The sequence below is a fragment of the Chenopodium quinoa genome, unplaced genomic scaffold, assembly GCF_001683475.1.
Source record: "Chenopodium quinoa cultivar QQ74 unplaced genomic scaffold, ASM168347v1, whole genome shotgun sequence".
NCBI classification, from domain to species: Eukaryota; Viridiplantae; Streptophyta; class Magnoliopsida; order Caryophyllales; family Amaranthaceae; genus Chenopodium; species Chenopodium quinoa.
The window spans coordinates 1,533,304-1,545,086 of NW_018743893.1; the positions used below are offsets into that span (position 1 = coordinate 1,533,304).

An 11,783-nucleotide genomic window follows, 5' to 3' on the forward strand; every position below is an offset into this window, starting at 1 on the left:
AAATACGTAGTAGTAAACTAGATTCTACTTAAATTTATAATACCATCAACCAAACCAAAGGTCCAATTAATAATCACCTTGATTCAGATTTCTATGGTTTTTGAAAATACGAGGTTTTTAATTGTGAAGGTTGAAGTTGCAGACTGACAGCTTCTTGGGAGTATGTGAGGTAAAATATTTTCACAACTGAGAGAGAAGGGGGAGAAGAAAGAAAGGGGAAGAGAGAGAAGTGAGTGAATAAAAAATGTCTGAGGATGATTCTATAATGAGGTTTTCCACAAGTACTCTAGAATATTTTATTAAATCAATTACTAACCAATCTTGAAAGAATTTTTTTTATTATTATATAAGGCCCAATCCACCCAAACTACAAATAGTCCAATATGTTGAAAAAAAAGTAATTGCGTAGTTCTCAGTGAATCTATAAATGCCAAAGTCATGTAATAAGATGACAGGTTTTTGCGGGTTAAAATTCTCAATCCTAACCTAACTTTGATTTAAACGTGTCGGGTTGACAGGTTGTGTCATTTAATTACTTGACTGGGTCAAATATTGTGACAGAAACTGCTAATTTTGTGCTAGGTTCATGGTTTGGGTCAACTTTTGACAGCTCTAGTTTCTCGTGTCAGGTCAGCTTTTAAGAATTCTATCAGAAAGTATGCCAAGCATGAACTTGATAATCTTTCCACCGCCCAAATTATTTTTGAATGAGTGACCCAATCTTGCCACAATTTATTCTTAAATATCAACTTCATTGAAATTTCTCCAGTATTACTAGTATCAATTCATTTGTCTTTGGGACCAGATTCATTCCTTATTTCCTTTTATAATAAAGTTTTCAGATTTTCAACCCTATCTCCCTCTCAGGATAGGCTCTTACATTAGCATGAAATTGGTTATCATATAATTGAGGTGAATCCATTTCTATATCGATATTGACGATATATGCAAGGTTAGATTTTGATTGTAACCCATCCCAAAACTGATAGAATACTCTTTGTGTTTAGTATCACACTGCACCTTTTCTGTTAACCTTGGTCGTTGTATCACTGTGACTGGCAGAAATATAGATTCTGAATTGTGAAAAAATTAATGGCATTATAACTTTTTTTCTTAATCAAAACCCAGGTCAAATGTATTCAATTATTTTGGGTTAGAGAGAGTAACTGTTTTGATTGTATTGTAGTGTTATAAGTTGAACAGTATCTGTAATAGCTGCATATTGCCTTGTATCTAAGGTATAGGTCCCACCTCCCAGCATTCACCTGCTTCATTGAGATTGCTTTGTCTAGTGTAGAAATCTATTTTAGCTGAGAATGTTGTAAGCTGTGAACTTTGCTCGTACTCGTAGTATATACTATATGATGTTGCTTAAAAAATTGATGTGGTTTGACCACCTTAATTCTTGCTAGTAACTAGTCTCTCATTTCAGGATTACAAGCAAGTGAAGATGACATTGATGCTCGTTTAACTCTAGCTTCCCTTCTCCTTAAGGAAAACAGAGAAGAAGAAGCGGTTGAATTGCTTTCACCTCCACCTAACCCAGGTAGTGATGTGGCATGTTTCTTGACTGCTTTTCCTACTAAAAACATTTGGGGATCAGAGTTACATGACATCCTCTCATGTGAAATATTCTTTTCTTCCAGTATTCTCAAAGGACATGCATGCAGATAAATCAGAACCTTGGTGGCTCAATGTGAAAGTAAAGTTGAGGTTAGCTCAAATTTATAGAACTAAAGGGAAGCTCGAGGCCTTTGTTGAAGTGATCTACCCCATTATTCATGAATCACTTAAGATTGATTCGATGGATCAGAAGGTACTTTTTTTGAAATTGTAGCCTCTGGAAGTGATTGTCTCTTGTTTATGCATCCATACAATCAGACACATGAGTTTGCACTTGCATGTATCCACACCTGTTTTCAGTCATGCTTGTTTATCTGTATATCCAACATACTTACGTGGAACATGCATCTATTAGGGCATTATGTCTATTCTCGAGGAAGTTCCTGCAGCTAATAATCAAGCAGATATTATTTAATTCTATGTTGAGTTGTTTTGTCATGCCATGTGTATGAACGGTAAAATTTGTGTCTGTTTTGGGCAATTGAAATGCTAAAAAAACACAAACAAGCATGCCTTAGTGTGGATCTCGGCGTACGTAGGGTTTAGTGAGGTGGAGACCTATGCAACCTCACTCCTAGTTGCTTTGGGACTAGTACATATATTTTTTCTGAAAGACAGACTCAAGCCAATATTCATCGTACAGTTTATTTCATTATAGGATGGTCAAGAAGGCCAAGGCCCCTGTCATATTTTTCTGGACCCAATGGATGATGTGAAGATTACAAATCAAGCAAAGCATACTAAAATATAATAGTGTTATTGCAGTAGTGGAAGTAGGAGTTTTATGTAATGGACTCAAGCTTGCTGGACCCTCACACACACAATTAACACAGCAAACAGAGAGAAAAGATCGAATCTTTGTTGAAAATATTGAAAACGGGGATTTGTACAAGTTAGCAACTTTAGGCTGCTAATCTCTGTTAGTGACTTTAGGTCACCACTCTCAAAATAGTGACTTGAGTTACTCCAAAAGTCTGCTTGCCTCTTCCTTTCCCCTCTCTATTTATAATAAAACTAAAGACCATTAAATAATAGTACTAGACTGCCCATAATTCCCCTCCTTAGGTTAGTTTATGTTTATTGCATTTTTCAATCATACACAAGTTGTTTTCCCTGCTCCATGGCTCAAATGCCAAGCCATTGATTGCCTAACTTTGTCTATATCATTTTTTCCTGTGCTTTTATTCTTTCCTTTGAAGAGCGGTCTCCGCTTTTAAACTTTTTTAAACTTTTCAACTATAACCATTAATTGTCTATTATCAAAAATTGTCTTAAATTTAATAAATGGTTAAAATATAGCATTATGAAAGTATTTTAATTTATAAACGTTTAGAATAGTACTTCCTCTGTTTTTTTATTAGTTGCAACGTCTCTCATTTCACGTTTGTCAATGAAAATTTCAATCATATATTAGTTATTATCAATATGTAAATTTTTTAAAGTTTTGATAGTATGAAACTATGAATTGAGACAAACTTAACAAGACCCCATATTTTTCTAGAAGTATATATCATGAAGAATCAAAGAGGAGTGTGTGAAAAGTGCAAATGTCAAACTGTTGCAACTACATAATAGCACAGGAAGCATATGATAAAAAATGCTAATATTATATACAAACTTTGGAAAAAAAAAAAAAAAGGCCTAGTGGCCTACCTGGGGTTGGACGTATGGAGTTCTAGCTTCGTCCTTTTATGTGCCTCTTTTTAATATTGGTGCTGTTGGGAAACTATAAGACTTCACATTTAATGTAAAATCATGAATCATAAGTAAAAGGAAATATTGGTGAATCTGGCTACATGAGAGCTTGTTTTCCTCCTTATAAAGGTTGATGTTGAGTATATAAAGATGGTTAAGTCTAGAACTAGATTACTGTGAATATGGAAATGTGAGGTAGCTTAGCACTTAGTGTATGAGTTAAAAGTCCAAAATTAAGGTTTTGATATTAGTCCTTTCCATATGGGTTTCCGTTCTTCATGTCGTGCTGTCCTTCCTGAATTGTGACTGTGCTTCCATTACCTAATACCTACTTTGTGATTGTCACTGCTGTTGTTAGTAAATGCTATAACATTTGCTTCACTTATTTTTGATGGATCCTCGATGATATTGCTGGTTTTATTTGCAACCATGAAGCTTGGTTAGGTTGTTTAAATTTAGAAAAAGAAACAGGAAGCAAGGGAGAGAAGGGAGGTTAAAAATAGGGATGTTGCTTGCTGTATGGTCTTCTTGATTGAATGACTTTCAATAATCGATGGTAGTCCGTTGGTTACTTTAAGGAGAGGGAATGAGAGAAAGGAGAGCAGGGAGAGTAAATCTTGTCCATAGATTAGGGAATTTGTAGCTTTGAATCCTGATGGGATATGATGACTAGGATTGCATATAAGTTGGACTTGATCAAACTGGAACTGTTTTAATACAATCAAATACAGAACACACATCTATGTCCATCTACATTTAGTCATCTACCTTTTATGGCTGTATTTTGTGTTTATACTTTTTTTCACATGAGTATATATTTATTTATGAATCCTGGACAATACCCATTCCTTGTACCAGCAACTAAGCAATCTCAAGAAACTTTCTTTGTTATTCCCTTTGTATTTAGTGCCATGTTTTTATTTTCCAGCTTTCTTTCCACTCAACTGGTAAAAAATTAAATCAAGACTTGTGATAATTTCTTTGTTGGTTATCCATGACTTTTTGCACAGTAAAATACCATATGTGATATGTCTGTCTTTGTATCTGCTAGATGCTATGATTATAAACCATCTACCGAGATGTATGATTGCATATCACATTCCTATCATCTTTGTAAACTGTGCTGGCCTCTCTTTTCTATGTGTTCCAGGCAAAACAGAGGAAAAGACTCTCTATGAATGAACTATCTGAGAGAGTTAAAGTTCTTGGTGATCATCAAACTGATTCTGTCTTCCAAAACTTTAGAAGGCCAGCTCCCAGAAAAGAGTTGTAAGTATGTGCATCCTTTGACCCCGAATCTTACTAGAAGAATATTTTTTTCCTTTAATGATGGTGAATATGATGATTTGAACTTCCAAAACACCACTGAAATATTCTTGTATGTCTTGCCTTCTGCTAAACATATGTAGTGAGGTCATTAGAGAATTTACTCCGACCGAATAATTTCTACTAATCCACCTACAATATTGTGTTTGTGTGTTTGGGGTTATAGATTTGTAAAAAAAAATTCTTCCTTGCATTGTGGCACAGTAGCAGACTAGCAGTGTCATATACCCCTCTGTCTCACAAAAAAACCTTATTTCTCTCTAAATGCTTGTTCCACAAAAAACTCCTCAAGTTTCCCTTGGATAGGTCTTACTATTCTACTTAATATAGTAGTGTTTTGCTTCCCCTCTACTTGTTTTATTTAACTTCTCTCTAATCCCTTAAAGCATTATAGTCTCCAACTCTCCACTTTCTCTCACCTCATTTGTAAAACAATCAATATGCAAATCACATTGTGTTTTCTTATACACTTAACTCAACAAAGCCCCGCCACAAATATTCTCCTAAAAGGCTAAAACTATGTACCCAAGAGAAGTGGGAAGTTACTCTTGGGGCAGAGGGAGTATTTGTGCTCTTATACTAATTGTTTGGTAGTTTCCTACAATGCCTCCAAGGTTGAAGATTCTGAATACAGGATGATTGGTGTGGACCTTCAAAAAATGGTATTTATGATAGGTCTTACTATTCTACTTAATATAGTAGTGTTTTGCTTCCCCTCTACTTGTTTTATTTAACTTCTCTCTAATCCCTTAAAGCATTATAGTCTCCAACTCTCCACTTTCTCTCACCTCATTTGTAAAACAATCAATATGCACATCACATTGTGTTTTCTTATACACTTAACTCGACAAAGCCCCGCCACAAATATTCTCCTAAAAGGCTAAAACTATGTACCCAAGAGAAGTGGGAAGTTACTCTTGGGGCAGAGGGAGTATTTGTGCTCTTATACTAATTGTTTGGTAGTTTCCTACAATGCCTCCAAGGTTGAAGATTCTGAATACAGGATGATTGGTGTGGACCTTCAAAAAATGGTATTTATGATAGGTCTTACTATTCTACTTAATATAGTAGTGTTTTGCTTCCCCTCTACTTGTTTTATTTAACTTCTCTCTAATCCCTTAAAGCATTATAGTCTCCAACTCTCCACTTTCTCTCACCTCATTTGTAAAACAATCAATATGCACATCACATTGTGTTTTCTTATACACTTAACTCGACAAAGCCCCGCCACAAATATTCTCCTAAAAGGCTAAAACTATGTACCCAAGAGAAGTGGGAAGTTACTCTTGGGGCAGAGGGAGTATTTGTGCTCTTATACTAATTGTTTGGTAGTTTCCTACAATGCCTCCAAGGTTGAAGATTCTGAATACAGGATGATTGGTGTGGACCTTCAAAAAAATGGTATTTATGTGTATGGAGAATGTATCTCACTTTGCTCTATGCTTGCATTATAGGTTGAAAGCTAATAGGGCTGCAAAGTTGCTTAAAAAGAGAGCAACATCCAAAGAAGAAAAGATATCTACTGCAATGGCTGCTGGACTTGATTGGGAGAGTGATGAATCAGGAGATGATGTTCCGGTAGAAACATATTTTTTTACTTTGGAACTTCAATCTATCCTGATGAAAATTCCTTTTTTTTTTTTTATTTATTTTTTTGGTTGGATGTGATTATTCATTACTCTTTTGTCTGGGATGTGCTCAGCAACAACCATTGAAGGAGCCTCCATTGCCCGATCTCTTCAAGGACGAGGAGCATTATAATCTCATTTCAGATGTCAGTCTTTGTAACATGACTCCTATGCTAATGCTGCTTGCATGAACAATATTGTTAAGTTACATTATATCATTTTATTTTGATCAAGGCTTGCCAAAGTTCAGTTGTTTCATTACTATATAAGTCTACAGGCTGTTGTATGCTTGACCTATCTGAATTTCCCTTTTCTCGCTGTCTGATCTTATTTCTCTGCCATCACAGTTTCTGATTTAGGCATATTAGGAAATGCGGAAATAATCTAAGTAAATTTATTGGAGTTTTTGACATGTAGTAAATTGACTTTGGTTTTCATTGACATACACCAGCTTGTTTTGTAGGGTAGATTTCGTAATCCCATTAATACGTGTGTTTCAGGCTTATTTCCCAACCCTAATTACTAGCTTCAATTCTATTACTTCCTCCATTCTTTATTTATTGCACCACTTTCCTTTTAAGGAAGTTTCACAAATATTGCACCATTTCCATTTTAGGAAGCAAAATATCTCTATTCACACTACAAATACCTAATATACCCTTACTTTTGCCACTTGATTCTTTAGTTTATGTTTACATTACATGGATAACTTTGTAATTTTACCCCTCTCTCTCTTCCTTTTTCCCACTACCAAAAAAAAGTGTGCCAACCTCTATGGTGCAATAATAAAAGAATAGAGGAAGTATAATAATCCTACTTGTTTTCCATGGATCAAACTTAGCAAATTTTGACCATGTTTTATAATTTATATACAAGGAGAACATGGTCATGTGTGATCTTGTCAGATTTGTTTCAATCTATGCTTTCAAATTATCAACTTTTCACAATTCTCAAGTCTATAGATAAAGATATCGAGTCAAAATCATGCACTGGAGACAATTAAAACTAATAAAACTAGATTTTCCTAATTTGTATAATGTGATGTGCTAATACATGAAATATGTGTATTGTTTTAGTGTATATTTTGACCTGTTATTAATGGTATATATATGGTAAATTATGTAGCAAACATTATGCTTAATTTACTAATTATAAACATTCTAATTTTTTAAAGTAAATTAAACTTTGAATTGTTTTTACCCTATATGTTTTTAGTTATATCAAACTGAAACTCTAATTATATGTTATGTAAAATTTAAACTGTGACATGGCTTGCGTAGGTGGCATGCTCTATGCTCCCTGTCTCCGGATGTATTAATTTTGTGATACTTATGTTGTCTAGTTCTCATTTGTACACACAGTATTTTATCACATTGGCTGCTTGATGACAGCACCTACTTGACCTCTGTTAATTAGCAAGTCTTGGGGTTCTCAAATCTCAATGTTTAACTCCTTGAAAGGTTTGATTATAAAGTATTACTAGAAGACCTGTGGTATCATATGAATTGCCAAGTTTTTTTGTTCTTAATGTAGGTAAAAGTGAAGGTGTCTAAATCCTGATGGTGATTAACTTTGTTTTCGCTTTTGGAAAGCTCAATTTTTTTGTTCTTAATGCGCAGAGTGAAGCTCACTTACTAAAAAGTGAACATATTTCTGATGGCCCAGGTTGCCTTGTGCCAAGGCATGCCTTAGGTGCACCATGGCAAGCTTCTGAGATTGCCTATTTGCTAATGATTTTAGATTTATAACTTAAGACCTGCCATCCAGAAATCTACGTTTAGAGGAAGGATCTCTGAACTTATGTTCCAAGTTTGATCCTTAGATAGGCTGTTTGTGTCATGAGTGTGTTATTTTTCTCCATCAATTCGTTCTTTATCGTGAACTTTATGTATCCTTGTGTTCTATTGCTATGCTTATTTGCCTGAACTGATCATCTGTGTGCTTTTGTGTTAGCTATGCAAAGCATTGACATCTTTGAGAAGGTATAGTGAGGCTTTGGAACTTATAAAGCTCACTTTGAAAATAACTTACAAGACACTGCCTGCAGAGAAAAAGGAGAAATTTCAGTCCCTAGGAGCTCGTAAGTGTTTAACACAAGATTCTTCATGACTCTTTATCTAGTTCTTGTGTTCATGACTTCATGGTGGATTGATATTTTCCCATTTTCCATATTTTTTGCACTTTAATTTCATTTCAATTCCATCAAAATGAATATTATGAATGACTATTTTATGTTGTTAATAAGCTGCATCTTGCATCTCCTGTTTTGCAGAAATAGCCTTGAATGTTACTGATCCATCTGATGGGTTTGACTATGTACGCTACATTGTTCAGCAGCGTTCACAGAGTGTTGCTGCTTGGAATTGTTATTATCGATTAGTCTTGAGGTACATAATACCCTTGTTGTGCTCTTAAAACCCTGTTCATAGCTTAACATGCTGTAACTAAGCAGTTTGGTTCTTAAATTTGATTTCGCAGAAAGTTGCTCTATCCAGTTGAATCATTTTATTTTTTTGTGAATGAAGTCTTGTTTAGCCTAGTTTAAGCAAGACTAAAATAGAAGTTAAATTTTTATAAAACTCTATAAATACTATTTAAATGGTACTTTTCTCAAGAAAAGAGTACCATTTCAGGTTTTGGTGTGAAGTGTGAATTTAGATGTATGTATCGGTTAAAAACCCTGACTTGGGGGTTAGATAATTGGAATAAGAGAATTGGTAATGGATTAAATAATTTGGGAATGTATGTGTGGTAAAAAATCCTGACTTGGGGTTAGATAATTGGAATTAGAGAAGAAATTGATTGAGAAGGGACAAGCTGAAGTCTAGTTGACTAGTGACTTGGTTGTCTTTACGATGCCATCCTCTTGAGCGAGCTTTAACCGCAACCTATTTCATTATAAAGCTGTGTTTATCATGCCCTGGGCATTCCACCGCAGTGATATCCACAGACCTTTAAATCCTGGCTTAGGCATTTTGCCCATTTGGATGACATTCATGACATTTTGAGGATTCCTCTTATTTTCCTATCCTCCTCAATGTTTCCTCTTGCCTTGTTCCCAGATATCATCAATTGTTCTTTAGGATTTTGCCAGTCTGTCTCTACATTCATATCATTTATATGCCTTGCCACCCAATAGGTTAAGTTAGGAATTAGGATTTTTAATTTACAGAAGGGCTAAATCGGCTCCCTAGTTAATAGTTAGATGATCCTGATTTGCAGGTGTCCAATCACCAATTCGAGATGTATTGCTTTGCATGTAATTTGACATTTTTGAGCAAGTTTAGGTTATGCTTAGTTCACCTTATTCTACCATGTTACTTATATCAAATGATTCAAATCATATGAGAATAGAGAAGTTTAGATCATACTTTATTGTTTTATGTGCAATTTTTTTTACACTAAATATCTTTAATTCCATAATGAAAAAATTTATAAAATTTACATATATGGAAAATACAAATTAATACAAGTCTAATTAAAACCACATTTGATATATATTTCCTTTATGGATTAGCGTACGAGGTCAAAGTTTGTCAAATCAAGCAATTAGAGAAGATTAGATTAAAGAGAGTTCAAATTAGATCTGAAAAAATAAGTTCAAATTAGATAAGCAAAAATAAGGTGAACTAAACATAGCCTTAGCATCTGATTTACTCTCTTTATGGAACATACCCTTACTATGAATGTATCTGATAATACGAGCTTTAAGTTGCTTACGCTAGAAGGGAGGTTTTTAGGTTAGCTGTGCGTTAATGATTTTTATTATATATTTAGAATGTACATAGAGAGAAGGGATAAGGGAATGGGAATTCCCTACGAGTTCCGAGGGACCAAAACCCCGCCTTTTGGGGGGGAGGGGGGTGTGGGGGTGTGAGAAGGTTTGGAGACACTGCTCTCAGCCTAACTCCCAGGCGAATTGTGTTCGACTTATTCTCCCACAGTATTTTTTTTTTACGGTTGAAACTTGAAACTATCTTATAAATATTTCTTACTATTGTTCATCTGGCTTTAGGTTAGAGAATCGTCTCTCTAAGCATAATAAGTTTCTGCATCATATGCGAGTTGAACATAAGGATCTAGTGCCACCCATGATTATTTCTGGAAATCAGTTTACAATGATCAGTCAACACCAAGTAGCTGCAAGGGAATACTTGGAAGCGCATAAACATATGCCAAATTCCCCACTGACCAATCTCTGTGTCGGTATGTTTTATGTAATTTTATCCGAATCTGATTAATGTGAGTGTGCTGGTGTTGATTCTCCATTTAACTGATGCATCTTACTTTGCAGGGACTGCCTTAATCAATTTAGCCCTTGGACATAGACTTCAAAACAAGCATCAGTGTGTTGCACAAGGCTTAGCTTTCCTTTACAACAATCTGCGACTTTGTGAAAATAGCCAGGTAAGCTGGTGGTGTTAAATAAGAAAACTTGTTCAGGGATGAAGTTTGAAAAGTTGACAAGTCTATTACATTAATAAATATTATCTGATTGCCTAATATTAATGTTTTTTCTAAGTTTGTAATACCAATTTAATATATAAGTCTTTTACTTTGTGTGCATAATCTTAAAGTCACTTATATGAGACTGTAGTACTAATCCAAGTCATTTCAGGAAGCCTTGTATAATATAGCTCGTGCATTCCACCACGTAGGACTTGTCACATTAGCTGCTACTTACTATGAGAGGGTCCTTGCAATTTCCCAAGAGGACTGCCCCTTACCAGAGCTTATCAAAGTAGATAAAGGTCCTGCAAAAGATGTAAAATCCGGCTATTGTGACCTCCGGAGAGAAGCAGCGTACAATTTGCACTTGATCTACAAAAGAAGTGGAGCAGTTGATCTTGCAAGGCAGATGTTGAGGGATTATTGCACCTTGTGAGACATCGTGAATTTTTTGGTTCATGATCATATGGATGTAGTCTTGGTTTATGTGAGTTAAATACTTTTTTTTTTTTTGATAAATTTCATTTAGGCACGTTGGCCAACGCATACTTTTAAATGTAAATATCTTTAATTGCGTATAAGCAAAAAACATAAAATTTTGATAAAAGAAAATAGGTGTTGAGACGAAACTAATAAGACCTCACATAACTATGTTTTTATCTAACACTAAATCACAAAGCAAAGTCAAAATAAGTTATGTGAATAGTGTATAAAGTCAAAACGTGTCAACTAAAAAAAACAGAGGTAGTAGTAAATTATGGGAAAGTTTGATGAAAATTTTCCAATTGTGTCTTTCTTTTTGAATTGGTCATTTAACACCTCTTAAAATGGTAGTGAATGGTAGTGAAATTTTAACTCCCTCATAATGTACAATAACGCCTCGTTGAATTCACCTTATTTTGGCTTATTTGGTCTAATTTTATTTGAACTTATTTTTTCTAATTATTATTATTATAATTATTATTATCATTGTTATTGTTGTTGTTATTACTTATATAAATAATAATAATAATAATAATAATAATAATACTAATAATAATAATAATAATAATAATAATAATA

General features: G+C 34.4%; 1 protein-coding gene across 1 annotated transcript in view; it reads left to right on the plus strand.

Moving 5' to 3' along the window:
* The window catches only part of LOC110686727 (general transcription factor 3C polypeptide 3-like), a 28,372-nt gene extending 17,019 nt beyond the window's left edge, over nucleotides 1–11,353 (plus strand). The window contains exons 12-21 of the mRNA XM_021863338.1: nucleotides 1,433–1,546; nucleotides 1,647–1,816; nucleotides 4,469–4,587; nucleotides 6,099–6,222; nucleotides 6,347–6,418; nucleotides 8,226–8,352; nucleotides 8,545–8,659; nucleotides 10,288–10,478; nucleotides 10,567–10,679; nucleotides 10,891–11,353. Of these exons, the coding sequence (XP_021719030.1) occupies nucleotides 1,433–1,546; nucleotides 1,647–1,816; nucleotides 4,469–4,587; nucleotides 6,099–6,222; nucleotides 6,347–6,418; nucleotides 8,226–8,352; nucleotides 8,545–8,659; nucleotides 10,288–10,478; nucleotides 10,567–10,679; nucleotides 10,891–11,157 (1,412 nt within the window). The 3' untranslated portion in view covers nucleotides 11,158–11,353. The remainder of the gene's footprint in view (nucleotides 1–1,432; nucleotides 1,547–1,646; nucleotides 1,817–4,468; nucleotides 4,588–6,098; nucleotides 6,223–6,346; nucleotides 6,419–8,225; nucleotides 8,353–8,544; nucleotides 8,660–10,287; nucleotides 10,479–10,566; nucleotides 10,680–10,890) is intronic.
* Nucleotides 11,354–11,783: the final 430 nt, after the last annotated feature.